Below are 21,543 nucleotides of genomic sequence, written 5' to 3'. Positions count from 1 at the left end.
CCTTATCAACAAGGTTGAGGTTACGGATATGAAAGTAGCTAGCATGATTGCAGGTACTAGTAGATGAGAACAATGGCAGGAGGGTGTCCACAATGAGGAAATCAAAGAAAAACTGGGAATGAACTCTATAGATGTAGCAGTCAGGGCGAACAGGCTTAGATGGTGGGGTCATGTTACACGCATGGGAGAAGCAAGGTTACCCAAGAGACTCATGGATTCAGCAGTAGAGGGTAGGAGGAGTCGGGGCAGACCGAGGAGAAGGTACCTGGATTCGGTTAAGAATGATTTTGAAGTAATAGGTTTAACATCAGAAGAGGCACCAATGTTAGCACTGAATAGGGGATCATGGAGGAACTGTATAAGGGGGGCTATGCTCCAGACTGAACGCTGAAAGGCATAATCAGTCTTAAATGATGGTGATGATGATGATTGACAATTGCCACTTACTGCACCAATTGTCAATCCTCTCCAGCTCTTCCTGCATTTCACTACAGTATTCTGGCATTGCTTCTTCTTTCTTCTTCCTGGCTCTGCAGCTCATGATGAGCCTTGGCCTCTTCTACAATTTCCTTCCATTTCTCTCAGTCCTTTGCCAATACTCACCAATTTCTATATACCACCTTCCTAAGATATTCGATTACTCCATCTTCACATCTGGCTCTTGGTTGACCATGTCCTCTCTACCCTCCTGGCTTTCCTTGTAATATTCTTTTTGGTACTTCTGTATCATTCATGCGAACCACATGTCCCACCCACCTCAGTCTGGATGATTTCACTATCCTTCTGGTGTGTTGGTCTTTGCATATGATATACAGCTCATGGTTGTATCTCCTCCTCCATCTTCCTCTTTTACAGAATAGGCCGATAATTCATCTAAGTACCTTTCTTTTAAATGCATCCTGTGTTTCAATATCTTTAGTTTTTAATGTCCTGGCTTCAGAAGCATATGTAAGCACTGGTCGTGTAAGTGATTTATAGACAGTTAATTTAGTGGTACGAGTCAGGAGCCTTGAAGATAGAAGTTTTGTTAGGACAAAATAGGCTCTATAGGCCAGTATTAATCTCTGCTTAATTTCGTAGGCGGTATCTTTTAGATGCGTAACTGTCGAGCCCAGGTACTTGAAATGTTCAACTCTCTCAAACGTATAATTGCCCATTGTTATTGCATTTGGCATATTTTCTCTATGTGCTTTTCCAGCTGCCATATATTTTGTTTTTTGTTCATTAATAATTAACCCCATCTTCCTACTAGCCTGTTCAAGAGCTGTAAATGGCTCTTCTATTGCTTTTTGGGTTCTTGCTATTATATCTACGTCATCCGCGTAGGCCAATATCTGCACTGATTTATAGAAGATCGTTCCCCTATTCAGATGGTCTGCGTTTCTCATCACCTTCTCCAGGGTAGCATTAAAGAGAAGACATGCCAATGCATCCCCTTGTCACACTCCGTTTTTAATACTCAATGTATTGGACATCATTCCTCCTATTCTTACACTACCTTGTGTTTCACTCATTGTCATTCTCACCAACCTTACCAACTTTCTCGAGATTCCCAGTTCATCTAGAGCTTGATATAACTGCTCTCTATTTATGCTATCATAAGCTGCTTTGAAATATATAAAGAGGTGATGCATGCCAACCCCATATTCATTTGTTTTTCCAAGATTTGTCTTAAGGTGAATATTTGATCTATACTTGACTTCCCGGGAAGGAATCCACATTGGTACCGCCCCGTCTCCCTCTGTATGATTGGGAGTATTCTGTCAAATAGTATTTTTGACAATATTTTGTATCCCAAATTAAGTAGTGTGATCCCTCTGTAATTGTCACACTCCATCTTATCTCCTTTCTTATATATGGGACATATGATACCCTCTTTCCATTGTTGGGGCATTTTCTCCTCTTCCCATATTCTGGTGACCATTTCCAGAAGGCTTCGTTCCAGTTCTCTGCCTCCTTGCTTAAACAGCTCTGTTGGAATACCATCTGTCCCTGCCGCCTTGTTATTTTTCAATTTCTTCATGGCAGTTTTCACTTCTATATTTGGTGGAGTAGTGTTGTTGTCTGGGTTCTCTTCCCCATTCATTTCTGTTGGATTTCCTCGTATAGTTATTCTAGGATTGAGGAGACTATCAAAATACCTGTGCCATCTTTCGAATATTCCCTTCTCTTCAATTATTATATTTCCTGTCTCATCTTTTATTAAGCTTGTTTTACTACCAAAGGCTTACATGCCGCATTCACCTCTCTATAGAATTTTCTTATTTCATTTTTGCTTCTCGTGCGCTCCATTTCTTTGATACTTGCTTTCACCCATTCCCTCTTTTTTCTTCGGTGGGTCCTCTTTTCAATCCTCCGTTTTTCTTTGTATTCTTCTACTACCCTCCTCGTACAGTGTGATTGCAGTATCCTTCTATATGTTTTGTTCTTTTCTTCAGTTACTATTTTGCATTCAGTATCAAACCATGATGGTCTTACTTCTCTTGTCCCAATTCCAAGTATCTCTCTTGCCGATGTTTCCACCGTCTTTTTTATCGCTTCCCACTGATCTTCGATATTGTTATATTCTCCAGTGTCTTCCAGAATCTGAGTTATCTTCTCCTGATACTCTAACTTCCACTGATTCTAAAGTTGTTATATCATATTTCTGTGCCCTGGGTGGGACTCCTTTCGCTGTGTTAGATATCCTTGCCCTCACCTGTGCCCATACCAGATCGACCATGTGTTGATAGATTTGAGACACAAATTGGACCTATTGGACATGACGAGTCTCAGTGGCCCAAACATGGATACAGATCATTTTCTGGCATTGCAACCTCCCAATAGACAACAGCATCATCAATGATCAGTCTCATGCAGCTTCCATTGTTCCAGTTATGAGATACTTCATAATTTATACATAATTTACATATTTCATTGCAAAGAATTGAAAATTTGCCATTCCTGCAGTAAGAGCAAATGTGCTGAATCAAGTACCATATACCAACTGATCAAAATCCTGAGAAGTCAGTTACATGGTCTCGGTTTTTCGAAAATTACATCAAGAAGGTATGTGTCACAACTGTGTTCCCACTGCAAAAGAAACTCATAAGTTAGAGCATTTTGTATTGACACAAAAATCTGTCCATATTATACAGTTGGAAAAGAACTTTATTATGCCAATGTTGAACAGCATTTCAAATCATCTACTATGGAAGTAAAAATGGAAAACAGAAATAAAAATAGCTATACTAAAGAATGCAGCAGACTTTAGTTTATTGGAAGGATACTGCAAGAGTGCAGTCACTCTACAAAGGAGACTTAACAAAACACATGTGTACCTCATCTTAGAATATTGGGACGACTTGTACCATATGTGACTAATGAGGCTAATTGAATATGTACAAATAATAGCTGCAACAATGATCACAGGTATGTTTGACTCACAGGAGAGCATCATGAAAATGCTGAGAAACTTGAATTGGTGGACACCTTAAGATAGATGCCAATTATCCTCCAAAAGCCTACTTACGAAGTTTCAAGATCCAGTATTGTGTGAAGAATCATGAAAGATACTTCAGCCACTTACATTTAACTCCTGTAGTGACCACAAAGACAAAATTCGACTAGGCTAATTACAGTTCATAATGAGGCATTTGAGCACCGTTAAGTGACTGGAACGTGAACAGACCTCAACATGTGGTACAGTACTAAGTACTTTCTGCTATCCACTTCACAATGGTTTGAAGTGTATGAATGTATGTAGGTGTAGAATAACCACCAAAACTTGTAGCTAAATTGTGGGGGTTTACATCTGGATGAAAACAGACTGGAAGGCATATATCCTACATTTCACAAATAAGCTGAACTCAAGAGTGCTTTCTTTTTTCCTTCTTCTCCAATGTGTACGGATAGAATGTGCCAGAGCTGCATATTTCTTTGTACTTCACCAGCTGGGACACAGTAAAACAAATCTGAAAGCACTTATCAAAATGGGCTGTAATAATAATTAGAAAATGGACCAAATTAATTCTCCTCGAATAATTATTTGCTCAACTAAACACACTTCTTTTGTCTTTTTCTGTATTCGAAAAGATGTAATCAGCAAAATAAATAAATGATTGTAAGTTGAGAATTAATTCCAATTTCCACGACATGAACAAGCACCACATAATAATAGTAAATAATCATGCAATATTTTTTTCCTGCTCATATCTACATCTATACTCCGCAAATCACTGTGGACTACATGGCAGACGGTACTTCACTTTGTACCAGCTAGTGGGTTTGCCATTATTACACGTATCCATCGCGGAACGTACGACTGCTTGAACGGCTCTGTAGTTAGTAGGGAGGGTAGGGTAGAATGCTAGGACAGTGGTCTAGTCTGTATATTAGATGAGGTTGAAAAGAGATGATTTAGTCACATCAGCCGTCTATAGAATCCATTTAAGCTGCGGGACAGTGGATCCTTGAAAATAGCCTGCATTGGGTGGGCTTTCACATTGTTGAGGGTTACACATGGAGGATATTAGATAAAAATGATATAATGATGTAGATGGACGTAACTGAGAGTCAGGTTATCCGCACTTCTTGCAATGTCAACTTTGTATAAGAAGTGAGAGTCATGTTTCGTCAACGATACACTTTTCGTAGAGTTCCAGAAACAGCGAGTTTGATATTTCGTAAGTCATTCTTCGTTTCGTAATTCGATATCTATTAAATTTTGCTGCGTTAACAGTTATCTAGTTACCAAATAAGCAAATCTGGAATGTGATATCTTACTATACAATTACGGACGAAATCAACTCACAAGAGTTTCAACCAGCCGCCAAATTCTAGCAACATATTTACAAACACGTAGTGTTGAAACATAGGACGATCATGACACGTAGTGTCATTCAAAACCGCTGAGTGCTCTGTAGTCGATTTTGAGTTGTGGATGATGTGAGATCAGCTGTAGTTGAAAATAGTAGACGACACTAAATTTTTTTGAGATGCGGTCGCTTGGAATAACACTTATTAGCCTCGGATTAACAAGTATAGTAATTGGAAATGCATATTACCAAAAGAAACAGTTTTATCCGTCTATTGTGTACATTACAAAATCAAATCCGAGTATGGCGGTAGGTGCCAAGTCATTATAATAATATTTATATCGTCAACATTATTGTTTCTCTAATAGTTAAGAACTTAGAAAGCACTGAAAACGATATTTCATGTTTGCAGTTAGGCGTACACCATCATGGTTAACGATGATGCCTCTAAAATTTTCTTATGTGCGGTGTTTGTGTGACGCGATGTTTGTTTACAAGTTCGCAGACGTAATTTATACATGTTGTGAAAGGTAATGTGGTTTTTCAACCTGAGCGCCCCGAATACGTGAGCATTGCGCAAAGCTAGAGTTGCGTTTTGAGGATTGTTGTCGTTCAGCAACAAGTATGTCCAACAACAGTTAACGTTATATTACATCAACATTTGTCTGTCATAGTACGGAGTACCTCAAATACCAGTAACGTGTATCACATAAAGTATTAACTGCTTAATAATTTTAAAGAAATAATATAACTGTTCACAGGTTGAACACACACATGCTTACAAGGAGAAAATAGCAGTATTTCTGGACGGAGGCGATATGAAATGCAAGGGCCAAGGATAAGAATATGCAGATCAGCTGTTTATCACCATTGACAGTATAAAACAGCATCAGCAAAAATTTAATTTGACACATTCTCGCCAGTAAATGCTCCTCATAGAAGTTCCAGTTCACACAAATCTTGTCAAACTTTCAGGAATTTAATTGCGTACTCCAATTACAGCTTGCATATCGTGGATGTAGAAGAAAGCTCATCTAGTATTTTCGATCAGACAATAAGCCTCATAACTGATGAGAATGAATTTGTAATAAATACAAGAAAATGGAATGTCAGAAAATGTATTATGATTAATAGAACAGTGCTTTGAAATAATGACAACTGAACATATAGGCCTACTCTAATTTATTTACAAACTAACATTACATTACTGTAGAACCAGCAATCTGCCCAGGTGGTGCTGTGGAAAAGTGTGTACGTGGAGAGGAACGAAACCCATTCATACCACTGAATATTTGTCTGCCTTTATAGTAGTGTACACCTGTCAGTGATATGGATAGTCTCCAGGAATGACAAGTGGTTCAGATTCCACATCAAACTGTAGATCCCCTATCCACAGTAGTATTTCTTGTGATGCTTAAGAAGACACAAGTCGACCATGTCCCAACCATTTGAAAGACAGGTCACTCGTCATACACAAAAAAATTAAATTATACGTTACAGGTTCTATAGGTGAGTTAATTTTGTGTTGAGCAAGTCTTTCAATGTCGTTGATTTGAAAACAACAATTTAGTAGTGATCTGTTTACAAAACACCATGTAATAAAAAAAAAAAGATAATACTATAAATTACATTAATATGAGGCAACAGTGAAGGCATTAACATTGCATTTATAAAAGTAATGTCCAAGGAATCCTATGTGTGATTATCATTTGCGTGTTCTGTGATGTATGTCAGTATGTTCCACATCCTGGAGGACCTCCTCACTACGGATCAATTGGAATGAAAGCCAAAGAGCAGTCATGCAATGAAAACAGCTTCTCTGAGTCCTATGAGCATTATTTGATGACTCAGCTGCCTTCTCTCCATAGATTTTATAAGTTGTTTAGTCGTTTTGGCATCTAGTGTAGCTTGAGTATTAAAGACCTCATTTAATTCAAGACAGATTCACAAGTTATGAACAGGCTCATGTTGCGAATCTTCCAGCAGCTAAACTGTCAGTATATTTCAGTGAATATTGGTAGGTGCCATAGAAGTATGTTGCATCTACGGAGAGCTCTTTTAGTTTAGTGACTAGAGGACTACAAAATTTTGTTTCATTGTCAGTTTGCTATGAGGTATTTAGGTAGTTGCAGTAAATTTGCCCATATGTGCACTCTTTCACCTGGACAGACAACAGTCCCTTGAGGATGGTCAGAAATCCTGAAATTCAGGTCAGATTATGAAAAAAAAAAAATTAAAGTTACACGACATGTATCAACTTGTTACCAGTAGGTCACTAGCTTTTATTGAGGAGCAAACTGTGCTTTAGCATTAGAATTCACCCTCTGCCGTAACTGCTGTCATCATAATAAATAAAAATAAGGGTGATGAAATGTTAAAATTGCTGCTTTGCAAAATTGTGGTGATAATTTAGAACATTATGACATAACAGATTGTGTGCAATGTGCCAGTGGTGCTGCACACAGATGCCAAACTTCAATGCTAAACTGTTGGAAAACATGTATGATGGAACTGATATGACTCTAGAAGCCTATGTCAGATTCTCTGGTCATAACTCAGTTTCAGCATGTGAGTTCTTTGTTCCCTGAAGTCAAAGGGAACGAAGGCCAAGGTCTCAGTACAATACAGCAGATAGCTGTCGCAACAAGCTTAGGGGTTTATACAATGATTTGCCCCTGTTATGTCATTCATGCAGTAATCATGAAGTCTTTTCCTGAAGTTTCTTTCCAATACAGGTCCAAATTAGTGTTAGTACCAAATTATTCTCAGATACAAACATACTTTGCAGGGCTCACTGTGGTAATCTGGCAGGCTCCTCCATAAATCTCTAATTATTATCAGTCCTATCACTTTGTCTACAATTCTTTTACCTATCAGTGAGTTGCAGTTTCAGTAAAAGGAAATGGATACAGACTAACATCAGCATTAAAAGAGCTGAAAATGAGTAACAGACAGACACAATGAAAAGACTACTATAATAAGTTTTCATCCAAAAGACCTTTTTCTGAAGTAGGAAACATTCACACAAATCGCACACACACATGACCACTGTGTCTGGCTGCTCTGGCCGATCTGCAGACAACTGCCGTTAGTCTTTCAAGTTGAGCTCTGTATTATTGGCTTTCATGATTTTTCACTAGGTGTGTAGTACAATCTTCTTTATGATTACTGTATTGATTTTTTTGCTATGTTGTGATTTGCATTACCTCACTATTTATATGATTCTGTAGTTCTTTGTGTTATACTTTAGTTCGTCCCCACCCACTACCTTTATTTTCCCACCACAATATTGTTAGCTTCAGTATTATAAATAATTTGTATTATTTTGTACTAGATAGTTATATTATCTGTCATGCCATAAAAATGTGTAAGGTTATTGGTTGCCATCTTGAAATGATGTTTGTGTTGCTTCTTGGGGCTTGGTACAAGATTAGTGGTCAAAGCCTAAAGACACCCTGGTTTATTGTCATCACCAGCTATCTTTGGTATTGGGATTGTTACATTCTTCTGTGAAGAAGCGTATTAATATTTCTCAACCATCCTGCATACCACTTTACAGTTTTGTTATGGTTTGTTATGGCAAAGATCTTAAAACCATGTCTAACTCACATATCTTACTTTGACTTGGGTGTTTCAGCATCCTGATAGTAGGTTTTTTCTGTTTTTCTGCAAGCAGCAGTTATCTTTTTTGATAGCTGTACATGTTTTAACAGATTTGCATTTCTGTTTTATCGATTCCTGCATTGCCACTGCACTTATCCTGCCCTTTCTTTTAGGTGTGTCTGTTTCATTTTGCCTGTTTCATTTAGGCCTCATCATAGCCGTTTAAAACATGATTTATAAATCTGTTTCTTATCTTTGTGTAAAATATTTGAAAGCTTGTGCTGGCTGCAGGTCTTTTCTGCATAAACGTTCATTTATGATTATTGAACCAAGTGTTTTCAATGATTAAATCGTGCTCTGTGCAAAATTCTACCAGCTGGCTTCCCCTTTTGTTTCTTTCTCGCAGTCTGTGTTGTTCTACTATTTTCACTGCAATCAAAATCACCTCCCTATCAAAATTAAATTTTAATCTCTTGATGTGCTGAACAATTTCTTTGACCTTGTGGGACAAGTTACACAAGTGAAAGATCTAAAATTTCACACTCCAATGCATGTAATGCCTGATTTGTTTGTTTATTTTTATTTTTTTCTGATGGTAATATCCTCCCAACTTGCAAATCTGAATAAGGAACTATTTTACCCATGTAATACTTTATCCAGGAGGATCACATCAATGTTACACCACACTGTAGATGTAAAAGTTCTCTGGAAATATGGAGGGGTTTCAGAAAGTAAGTTACACATGTTGACTCATGCTAAGACTATTGCACAACAGGAATGGTGCATTGTCAGAATAGAGTACATGTTCTTGGTTTTCTGCAGACACAGTATTGCTGTGGTACAGATAACAAGTGCATCACAGTGTGCAGTTGAAATGGCACACCATCTGGAAATGAACTCCGAAGCTGAAGTATATGGGACAGTAAAATTCTTATAGGTAAAATGTCTAAATTGCAGACAGATACTTTGTGAAAATCTGGAAGAATATAAACAAAATGCAAGGTCATATCTAGGCATAGTGAAATGGTGCCAACGATTTGGCCAAGGCCACACAGACTTGGGTGATACTGGTTGGGAAGTCATTCCCACATACAGATTATGCAATATATTCCTGACAATGAAACTGGGACGCGTTTTCAATGTCTGGAATATATCGAATACCCTATATATGTGGAGAAGTCCGTGGCAATTACTGAACAATCCATCAATGGCAGGATATCATACATAAAGTGTCTTGCAGGTTGAGAGAAGTAGAGAAATTAGCTGTGGCAGAGCTCATGCTTTGTTTTACTGGCCACATAATAAAATTCATCAATAAAGAGTTTCCTCAGTGGAGAAGAGCTTCTGTGCCCATTTGTTCAGGGAAGCCATACAAATCCAGCAACATGGGAGTAAATTCAACAACAAAGAGGAAAGCTTCAAGCTCAATGGATCATGGATTCTCATGGTACATTGAATGACTGTTGCAGTTAGGAAGAGAAGAGTTACAGTAGTAATCACCAGGGAATAGCCCAGGTATATATAATCTCCAGCTGCTGACTCACCCCCAGTCAATCACTAGCAGTGGAGGGTGAAGCTTTGGCAATGCCACCCACTCATTCCGGTGAAACATCAGAAAAATCATCAAACAGATGTTGACCAATCCGGTGAAACATCAGAAAAATCATCAAACAGATGTTGACCAAAGAACCTAAGACAGAAGCCAAAGAGTCAACATGTCAACAAGTGATCACTGTGAAACGTGACTGCAATCAGTACACTTAGCAGTAGTTTGAACCTCTTCTGTTTGGTGGGTTGCCACTCTCAGTGGCCCTTTAAGTATTCTATCATCTGTGCTGACAGCAGATCATCCAAATAATAAGATTCTGTGCGTTATCCAGCTGATAACTACTGTCCCAGCTAATAATGTTTTCTGCTATGCGCACCTCCATGGGCTCTTTAATAATAGAATACCAAAATGAAAGTAGTGACAATCACACTTGTTGTGTTATCATATTCTGATGAATGTCCAGTGCTCAGTAGTAGCAGACTTCGTGGGTCACAGAAGTGGGTGCATCATTGGTGTCCTGTAAGTCGTTCTGTCACTGTGTGTGTAATTTAACACATATTAGCAATACCGCACTGGCAGGGTATTTAATAAACTCTAGCCTTCTGCAATAATAAATAATCTTATATCAATCCAAGTGGTGAAGGATTCTGTCCTAGATGGTGGATGGGTACCCATTTTAATTTGAAATTTCTAGGTTATCTTGCTTACCTTAAAAAAGGTGTTATCAGCATACTAAAGAAAAGCTGCATATTGTACTCTCCTTATTAGATTGTTAGTTTTTTACTTTAAGTGATAGTGCCATGTTAATCTTGTATGTGAAGTATCCATTTTCCCTGTACATTGCTCTTAGGTGGGCAAGTTTCTTAGGCAAACTTTCAGATTCGGAAACTGTGTGTGCTCTTTGTACAAGTGTCTTAAGTACACCCATGATTTGCTTCAGAGGATGACAACTCAAAGGTTGTTAATACAAATGCAAGTGAATGAGCTTGTGATGAACTGAATGACACAGGAAGCCACTATTTTTCCGTCTTACCAAAACGTCCAAGAAAGCAAACAACCATCTTTCCTGTTTCCATGGTAAACTGGGTGTTCGTGTGAAGTTGAGATACTGTCCAAAAAAACTCATTATTTTTTACTATCTTTGGACTTACTGTGAATGTGACATCAACATACCTCCAAGAAATGGTTGCTTTAAGGTTTATTGATTTCAGGGCTGTCGTCTCAAAAACCTCCATGGCATGTTAGCCACCAAGGGAGAAGAGCACTTCCCATGGTGACCCCCATCAGCATGTTAAAAAAATTCTTGTTAAGCGTAAATTAGGTTGAGGAAAGAGCATACCCTTATGTTTACAAGCAGCTGCAGTCTTAATAAATGCATAATTCAAAAGAAGTCAGCTCTCATTTTCTCATAAGAAAAACTAATGAACGATGGGATTGTATTGACCTTTCAATGCAACTGCCCTCTTCTTTCTTTCAATCCATATTTCAGTGCAATGGCTTATCTTCATCTGATGCAGGCTATTGAGAATGCTGTCCTGCCATCAAAGTCTACTTCACAGAACGAAATATTGCATTTAATCTTTTTAAGTAGGTCATTATTTGCTATCTGTCCATCAGAAAACATCCCTATTTCGCATCTATATCTTAGTGAAAAATTGTCACTGAACAGTTTCTGAGGCTCAGTTTAATTTATCGTATGATGCATTCAGAGAAAGACACTCTATGAAATTTTTGTTCTGCAAGATGAGCTGGCAACTGAAGCATTTGAAATGTAATGTTACAAAAAATAATGAAGATTAGATAGGCATATCAGATAACTAATGAGGAGATATTTTATTTCTTTGATCTCATAATAAAGAGGTACTGAATCATTATTTGGGGAGAAAAGTGCTTGATTAAAGCAAGGTACAGGTTAATAGGACACATCTTGAGGCATCAAGGAGTTATTAATTTGGCAGTAGAGGAGAATATGGGGAGCACAGACTGTAGAGGAAGGCCAATGTTGGATCAAGATTGTATGTGCCAGAGGTCATACAGCGTGACAGTGTTATCAGGGTCTTCAAGAGGCGTGCAGGGAATCGGCATTGCCGTTACAGAACAGTGGCATGTTGGGTAAAAGCCTTCAACAAAGGTTGGCAGACTTTGGCAGACATGCATCGGGCAGGTCGTCCTAACGTCTCAGAAGAAGTAGTGCATGCTGTTGTCGCATTAGTGGACAGTGATTGACGCCATACAACTCGTGAGCTCTCCCACAAAACTGGATTAGCGCATACAACTGTGCTTCGCCTCCTGAAGGAACGCCTGGGCATGCTAAAAATTTGCTTCACGGTGGGTTCTGCATGACTTGATGGAAATGCAGAAATGGAGGTGTTACAACACTGCCCAGACGCACTTGGAGCACAATGAGTGTGAAGGAGAAGCATTTGTATGCCGTTTTATAACACGGATGAGACATGGGCCACATTGTACGAGCCAAAACTGAAATGCCTATCCAATGAATGGCATCAGTATGGGTCGCCGTGAAAGTCGAAAGTGTCAGAGCCCCAATATGGTGAAAGTTATGGTGATTCTCGTGTATGACTGTGATGGTGTTATCCTAATGCATTACATTCCTCCACGGCATACCGTCAATGCACAGTATTACTGTTTGTTTTTTGAGCATCACCTGTGACCAGCTTTGCAAAAGAAGTGGCGACACTTTCTGCACAACCCACCCATCATTTTGCACGACAATGTGTGGGCGCATACAGCACAAGGTGTGGCTGCTCTGTTCGGATGATGGGACTGGGAAGTACTGTATCATCCACCATACTCCCCAGAGCTTTCGCTTGAGAGAGAGAGAGAGAGAGAGAGAGAGAGAGAGAGAGAGAGAGTACAACTAATGTTGGAGGCTTTAAGAATGGGGAATTGAGATTCATGACCATCTTGTGAGAAAATTATATTGCATCTCATTTGTGGCCTTGAAATTTAGTTAATTTCTTCCGCAAGCTATCAAAAAAAGTAATTTTTATATTCCAAAGCATTCATCAGAAGCTATAATATTATAATTCATACTGCAGAAGAAACATGAGTGCTTGTCACTGAAGACTGTAATGCATGGAGAAGTCTGGAGGTGATCATTTTCTAACTGAGGATGTCAAATGACATTGAAATCTGCATCAAATCCCAAGGTTCCAGATTCCTTGTATTAGATTAATTCTCTCTGTATTAGTTTGTTTTCCTTTCTGTGCAGTTACTTCCACATGAACTGTTGAATAGCATTTTGTACAAAGTTACTGCTGATAACTAACAAATTTAGATAAGATCAGTCCACTTTTAAAAAGTGATGGTATGAAATGAGCCCATGATGATGAAAAATATCATTTATTTTTTGATAACATTTTTTTCATAACATTTGTCATCACTCAATAATTTTGTGAGTTGTGAGATTTTTTAAAAGATCTACCTCAGTTCATGGTATCCATAAAATCCCCTCCCCCCTCCCCTTTCCCAAATATAAATAAATTTCTACATTTTATTTCTAATGTGTATCACCTGCTGTATAATGAGACAGGGTACTATTTACTTAGAGGGGATACTAGCTTACATAGTTTTCAATCATTTTCTTATTTGCAGGTGATTTATGTTCAGGCATTTATTCTTGTTATACTTGCTGGAAAATTGATGCGGAAAGTGTTCTTTGGTCAGTTACGAGCTGCTGAATTCGAGGTAAGTGTATCTGCTGTTAACATTGAAACCAATAAAAACCATTCTCCTTACTTTTGATGGTGAGGGATGTTATTAACACTGCCAGTCACGGAAACTGGATGTCTGTTTTGCAGTAATTTAAACTTTTCTTGGCTCTTGTCCCACCTTTTGAACTGAAGAGTAAACATGTTTTACAATTTGTAAAGAAAAATTTTTTCATGTGTTTACAGACTTTATGGAAATAATACTTGAGCCATGTCCCACAATGCCAGTTTAACACTTGTACCATCACATACTGTATGTGCTGAAAGATTGACATCTCGTGTGACACTCAGCACCACAAATAACTTGTTGTGTGGACTGTACATGTAAGAGCAGTTGTTTCCTAAAAAGTTGGATAAATATGCTGTACAATATCATCAGCTCAGGCAGATGCTTAATTGAAGTCTGTGTTTTTCATTCAGATGGCTTCATCAAAGTTTACAGTGCAGTCATGTTTTACTCAGTAACCACATACAGAGAAAATAACTAGATTATTTAGTTTCTAGGGATTCTTCAGTTTAATGGAATTAATTGTTTTAACCAAGTGTGTAAACTTGTTGTTGTTTTCAGTCTGAAGACTGGTGTAATGTTCTCTTCAGGTCTATTCAGTACTTTGCCATTGGTTACATGATCTACGCATCAAGGCCTATTCTTCAGCAGTCTTCTGTAGCACCACATTTCAAATGCTTCTATTCTTCTTTTGTGTGAAATGGTTTCACTTCCATGCAAGGCTGCACTTTAGACAAATACCTTCAGAAAATACTTCCTAATACTTAAGTCTACATTCACTGTTAAAAAATTTCTCTTCTTCAGAAATGCTTTCCTTGCTATTGAATGTAACAACAAGTTTACTGTTCCCAGGCACTGTTTATTTCTATACACAACACATTTTGAAGGGTTAAACCTCCATCACCAAGTAGATTTATATGCCAAAATGAAATTTTCACTTTGCAGCGTAGTATACACTGATATGAAACTACCTGGCAGATCAAAACTGTGTGCCACACCAAGACTGAAACTCGAGACCTTTGCCTTTTTTCGGGTAAGTGCTCTAGTGCCTCATTTCCTGTGGGGGAAGCTGTAGAGCTGCCTGAGGGATGATGCAGGGATGTGATGGGGCATGTAGAAGTCCTATTCTAGGTGAAGTTGTGGGGTTTGAGGGATGGGAAGGGGAGCCGAAAAGGAGAGAAACAGAGGAGGAGGAAAGGGGAGTGGAAAAGGAGAGAGTAGTGGTCGTGTTGATGTAGTAAAAGGCAATGTAGTGCTGTAGTGGGAGGAGGGAAGGGGGTAATTACCGGGAGAGTTTCCACCTTCACAGCTGAGGAAAGCTGGTATTTGTAGCAAGGATCCAGATGGTGCAGGCTGTGAAGCAGTCATTGAAGTGAAGCACACTGTGTTGGGCACATGTTCAGCAACTGTGTGGTCCAACTGTCTCTTGGCCACTGTTTGTCCGGCCACAGCTTCTTAATTGTCATGCCCAGATAGAAAGCAACAGAGTGGTTGCAGCTAAGTTAATAGACCATATCCTTCCACAACCACCTGCTCCAGAAAAGGTGTCAACATGGCAAAGACATTCAATTTTTAGTTCTGGACCTCCATTTCTTTATGGCAGATTTTATAGACCTTTCTCCACATCCCTGTTTTTAGTTGTCTTCTCTTCTGTCAGTTGGGATTGGCATGTAGTTGTTTTTAATTCCACTCTTTGTCATTGTGTTGTACAGATCTGACATGGGCACGTAATTGTTTTCGCACCCCAAAACAAAACAAAACCTGTAACGTACCTTGTTATGTATAAAACACCAACCATTTCCTCCACCAACTCTCCACAGTTCCTCTTCTTTACTTCATGGTGCCCTGCTCATTCCTGTTAGGCCGTTTAGAGGAATTCTTCCAAACTACCCAGAATCCCAAAACAATTACCTGGTTCATATTTGTTAATGACACCTTTGTGATCTGGACCAAGGATGAGAACACCGTACCCACATTCATCCAGAACTTCAACACCTTCTCCCCCTTTCACTTCTCATGATCCTCCTCAACCCAACAAGAAACCTTTCTCAATATTGACCTCCACCACAAGGCTGATTCCATCAGCACCTCTATCCATATCAAACATACCACGGCAATATCTGCATTTTGACAGCTTCCATCCATTCCATACCAATAAGTCCCTCCTGCTCTTGCTTGTTGCATCTTAGTGAAGATAGTCCCTGTCCAAATATACCAAGGATCTCACTGAGACTTTCTCAGACTGAAATTACCCTCTTAACTTTGTATAAAACAGATCTCCGTTGCCTTGCCTCTCCAGTCACGTACCATCTCCCAAATACCCACAATCCTGCCCTAAAGGAGCATTCCCCTCAGGATAACTCCCATCTGCACAGTTCAGAAAAGCTGGTGGTGGAGGGGAGCACCAGATGACCCGGATTGTGTAGCAGCCATTGAAATCGAGTGTATTATGTTCAGCTGCATTTTGTGTCGCAGGATGGTCTACTTTGCTCTTGACCACAGTTCGGCAGTGGCCATTCATCCTGGTGGACAGCTTGTTGGCTCTCATTCCAATATAAAAAGCCGTGCAATGATTCCAGAAGAGCTGGTATGTGACATGGTTGCTTTCACAGGTGACTCAATCTCTGATGGAGTAGGATTAGCCTGTGACAGGACCGGAATAGGAAGTGCTGGGTGGATGGAGGCCTTATATGTGGTGTGCAGACAGAGCTCACAATTTCTTCGCAGAGTTGGTTGGGGTCCTTTGGTTTGGAACCGGGTGGAGAGTCCCAACCAAAGGATTCGTTGATTCTGTGGCAGTCTTGGCTGCAGATTTGCATTGTCAGTTGGGGATTTGTAGGACTTCCCTTGATAGGTCAGCGGTGCAGTACACAAAGGAGGCAGCTACTTGGGTAGCGGAGTGCTTGTGGAATGCACACAAGGGTTTTTTAGGCTAGGGAGTAGTTTGAGGCACTGTGATGAACACTCGCCAGTCAGTATGCAACAAAGGAAATCAGACTATGTTCAGAGTAAAACACTTCAACTGTAATAATTTTATCAGTAAACTATCAAAGTATTCATAACAAAGTTACCAAATTCACTGGCCTCCTGGAAAGTTCTCGCGCTCAAATTATTCACAGGACCGAGAGCTGGCTGAAAGCCAAAGTGGAAAACTCTGAGATATTTAATGAGTCATGATATGTATATTGGAAAGACATTATAGGCCGTAGGGGGAGGAATGTTCATTGCAGTTCAGAAAAATATTCTCCCTATTGAGGTTGAAATTGAGTGTGACAGTGATGTTATCTGGTTGTGTGTAACAGGTCTAGGTGACCAAGTTAATTTTTGGACGTTTTTACTGGCCACCCGAGTCTATGACATTCTAGAGTCATTCAAAGAATGTCTATGGTTAGTAGCATGTAAGTACCCAGATCATGTATTACTAGTTGCAGTAAATAAATAAATAAATAATAACTTTAACTTACCGAATATAGGCTGGGATGTCTATGGATTCATTGTAGGTGGTACAGACAGACAATTATGCATAGTACTTTTGAACATGACACCTGAAAATTGTCTGGAACAGCCAGTTTGGCAGTCTACACACAATGGAATTTTGTTAGACCTCGTAATTACAGATATACCGGACCTTATCGACAGTGTCAGTATAGAAACTGGAATTAGCGATCATGATCTCATTACAGCAATTATGTCTATGAAAATTAATAAATCAGTTAAGAAGGTTATGATAGTTATTTCTGCAAGAAAGGGCAGATAAGCAGTTGTTAGCATCTCACTTAGACAGTGAATGGACATTGCTTAGTTCCGTTAAGATGGACATAGATTAATTATGGGTAAAGTTTAAGCAGATTGTAAATTGTGATGCTGAGGAAGCAAAGGCTGTTGCACTCTCGGTTCAAAAGAGAACACGCAAATGACAACAAAGGTTAGTAGAGATTTGTGCACCCATGAAAAGATCTATGCATGAAGCGTACTACTACTATCACTGTCATATCTTAGCAAAAGATCTAGCAGAGAATCCAAGAAAATTCTGGTCCTATGTAAAATCACTATGTGGGTCTAATGCTTCCATCCAGTCACTTGTTGACTTGTCTTGTGTGGCAGTTGAAGATAGCAAAATGAAAGCCAAAGTTTTAAATTACACGTTCAAGGAATCATTCAAGCAGGAGACTCATACAAACGTGCCATTTATTGATCATTAAACAGACTCCTCTATGGATAACGCAGTAACAAGCATCCCTGACACAGAGAAATGACAAGTTGAAAACAAGTAAGTCACCAGGTCCAGATGAAACCCAATAAGGTTTTACAAAGAGTACTCTATGGCATTGACCGCTTACTTGGCTTGTATTTATCACAGATCTCTCTCCAGGTGCAAAGCCTCAAGTAACTGGAAAAAAGCACAGGTGACTCCTGTGTATAAAAGGGCAAAAGAACAGACCCAAAAAATTGCCGGCCAATATCTCACTTCAAATATAATAAATTTTCTTGAAATCAAGAAGCTTATGTCAACAAATCAGTATAGTTTTATAAAGCACTGCTCATGTCAAACTCTGCTCTCGCATGATGTATTGTAGGCTATAGATGAAGGGCAACAGCCAGATTCCATATTTCTAGATTTCTGGAAAACATCTGACATATTGCCCCATTGCAGACTGTTAAAGGAGGTACAAGCCTTTGGAATGGGTTCACAGATTTGTGAGGGGCTTCAAAACTTCTTAAGTTACAGAACCCAGTATGTTGTCCTTGACGGTGAGTGTTCATGAGGGACAAGGGTATTGTCAAAGGGCCCCAAGTAAGTGTAATAGGACTGCTATTATTCACTACATACATTAAAGTTAATTCCCATAGCACTCAGAACCATTTGAACCATACATAAATGATTTGGTGGACAGGATGGGCAGCAATCTGCAGTTATTTGCAGACGATGCTGTGGTGTATGGTAAGGTGTCAAAGTTGAGTGACTGTAGGAGATATAAGATGACTTAGACAAAATTTCTAGTTGGTGTGATGAATGGCTGCCAGCTGTAAATGTAGAAAAACGTAAGTTAATGCAAATGTGCAGGAAAAACAAACCCATAATGTTTGGATGCAGCTTGACACAGTCATGTTGTTTAAATATCGGGTCGTAATGTTGCAAAGCAATATGAAATGGAATGAGAATGTGAGGATTGTGGTAGGAAAGATGAATGGTTGACTTTGGTTTATTGGGAGAATTATAGGAAAGTGATGTTCATCTGTAAAGTATACAGCATATAGGATGCTTGTGCAACCTATTTTTGAATACTGCTCAAGAGTTTGAGATCCATACCTGTCAAGATTAAAGGAAGACATCAAAGCAGTTCAGAGGTGGGCTGCTTGATTTGTTACTGGCAGATTTGAACAACACACAAGTCTTACGGAGATGTTCGGGAATCCAAATGGGAATCCTCGAGGGAAGACAATGTTCTTTTCAAGGAACACTATTGAGAAAATTTAGAGAACCAATTTTTGAAGCTGACTGCAGAACAGTTTTGTTGCTACCAACATATACTGCATATAAGACCACAAAGATAAGATACGAGAAATTAGGGCTCATATGGTGACATACAGATAGCCATTTTTCCCTCATTCTGTTTGTGAGTGGAACTGGAAAGGAAATGATTAGTCATGTTACACAATACTCTCTGCAACACACTGTGCAGTGGCTTGTGGAGTATGTATGCAAATGCCACACACTGTAAGGTGGAGTGCAGAGTATTGATGTAGATGTAGATTGATTGGGCAGATTTTGCACCGGGTTATTTCACAGGGATATGATCCCTGTGGCAAGAGGTTGGGATTGGTAGTGGAGGTGGCGTAACAATGGACTAGGCTGCTATAGAGATGAGGTGGGTGACAGCACACATCTTCAGGAGGGTGGGAGATCTCTTTGCAGGCTCGGTTTGGGTATAGTGTCTGTCTGCAAAGGCCTTGGTAAGGCTCTTAGTATACTGGGCGAGAGAGTTCTTGTCACTGCAACATCCTTGGGTAGCCAGACTGCGTGGGTGGGATTTTTTGGTGTGAAAGGGATGACAGCTGTCGAAATCCAGGTACTGTTGGTGGTTGATGGATTTCATGTGGACAGATGTGTGGATAGAGCCATCAGAGAGGAGGAGTTCATCAACATCCAGGAACGTAGCTTACTGCATAGGGCCAGGTAAAGCAGATGGGAGAGAAGGTATTGAGGTTGTTAAGGAATGAGGACTGAGTGTCTTGATTCTGAATTCAGATCATGAAGATATCATAATTGAACCTGAAGCAAGCTAGAGGTTTAACATTTTGGGAGGCTAGGAAGGTCTCCTCTAGGTGGCCCATAAACAGATTGTCACAGGAGGTGGACATGCAGGTGCCCAGGGCTGTACTGCAGAATTGTTTATATATCCTATCTTGAAAGGAAAAGTAATTTTGAGTTATTATAAAGTTAGTCTTGTGTATGAGGAATTAGATAGTGGGTTTGGAGCCTGAAGGAGGTGGCATCAACAATGTCAAGTATGAATCCGGAAGGTAAAGGGGTGTATCTTACACGTGGTAGGCTAGATTATGGACAATTGGTTGAAGGTGTTGGTCATTGAGCCCCTAATTCTTTCAGTGGGGGTACAATAACCAGCTACAGTGGGGTGTCCAAGATTTTTGGGTTTGTGGATTTTTGGGAGCGTGTAGAATGTGGGTGCCAGTTAATATGGGAGTGAGGAGGGAAATTGATTCGGGGGTTATTGTACCCCCTCTGAGAGAATACCAACAGTTCCAACCAGTTGTCCCTAATCTAGCCTCTCATGTCAGACAAACCAGCCACTTCCTCCATTGGTTCTCCACATTCCTGCCCCTTTACCTCCTGGATCCCTACTCATAACTGTTGATGCCACCTCCCTATACACCACCACCTCTCATACCCATTGTCTTACCGTTACTGAATGCTACCTTTCTTAATGTTTTTCAGCCTCCAAAGCTACTGCAGTATTCTCCTTACTAGCTTTAACCTAACCCACAACTACCTCTCCTTTGAAGGGAAGGTATACAGACAAATCCGCAGCATAACCATGGGCACCTACATGGCACCCTTCTATGCCAACCTGTTTGTGGGCCAACTAGAGGAGACCTTACTCGCCTCCAAAAATGTCAAACCCCTAGTCTTGTACAGATTCATTGATGATATCTTTATGTTCTGGACTCAGGACCAAGACGTCCTATACTCATTCCTTCATAACCTCAACACTTTCTTTCCCGTCTGCTTTACCTGGTCCTCCTCTACCCAGTGTACCATCTTCCTGGGTTGACCTCCTTCTCTCTGATGGCTCCATCCACACGAAATTCACCAACAGTACCTGCGTTTCAACAGCTGTCATCCCTTCCACACCAAAAAATCACTCTTATACTACCTGGCAACCCGGGACAGTGTATCTACTGTGACAAGAAATCCCTTGGCCAGTACACTGACCGTCTCAACAAGGCCTTCACGGACAGACACTATCCCCCAGACATAGTGCAGAAACTGGTCTCCTGTGCCATCCTCTCCCCGCCCCCCAAATCCTCCCACTACCCCCAAGAACCAGCGACAAAGGAGTGCCTCCTCCATCATCCAGTACCATCCCAGACTGGAACAACTGAACCACATCCATTATCAGGGCCTAGATTAGCTATAATGATGCCCATCACACACTGATATAAGGGACCCCTATGCAAGATCCTTCCACACCTCCTGAAGTGGTGTTCAGTTCTCCACCCAATCTCCATGAAATCCTAGTCCATCCCTATGCCATTCCCAATCCCAACCCTGTGCCACAGGGATCATATTCCTGTGGAAGACCTGCTCAATCCACCCACTCAGCACTTGCTATT

At 39.9% G+C, this 21,543-nt stretch overlaps 1 protein-coding gene across 2 annotated transcripts in view; it reads left to right on the top strand.

Annotated features, from left to right (window-relative positions):
- The first annotated feature begins 4,878 nt into the window (after positions 1-4,878).
- Positions 4,879-21,543, top strand: part of LOC126187881 (E3 ubiquitin-protein ligase synoviolin) — a 90,245-nt gene continuing 73,580 nt past the window's right edge. The window contains exons 1-2 of one of the 2 annotated variants that reach the window (XM_049929217.1): positions 4,879-5,105; positions 13,564-13,656. In XM_049929217.1, coding sequence (XP_049785174.1) covers positions 4,977-5,105; positions 13,564-13,656 — 222 coding nt within the window. In that variant the 5' untranslated portion in view covers positions 4,879-4,976. The remainder of the gene's footprint in view (positions 5,106-13,563; positions 13,657-21,543) is intronic. The other variant, XM_049929218.1, reaches the window with a different exon arrangement.

The sequence above is a fragment of the Schistocerca cancellata genome, chromosome 5 (genome assembly GCF_023864275.1).
Source record: "Schistocerca cancellata isolate TAMUIC-IGC-003103 chromosome 5, iqSchCanc2.1, whole genome shotgun sequence".
NCBI lineage: Eukaryota > Metazoa > Arthropoda > Insecta > Orthoptera > Acrididae > Schistocerca > Schistocerca cancellata.
The sequence above is the reverse complement of the archived record's forward strand: the minus strand, read 5'-3'. Positions and strand labels throughout refer to the sequence as shown.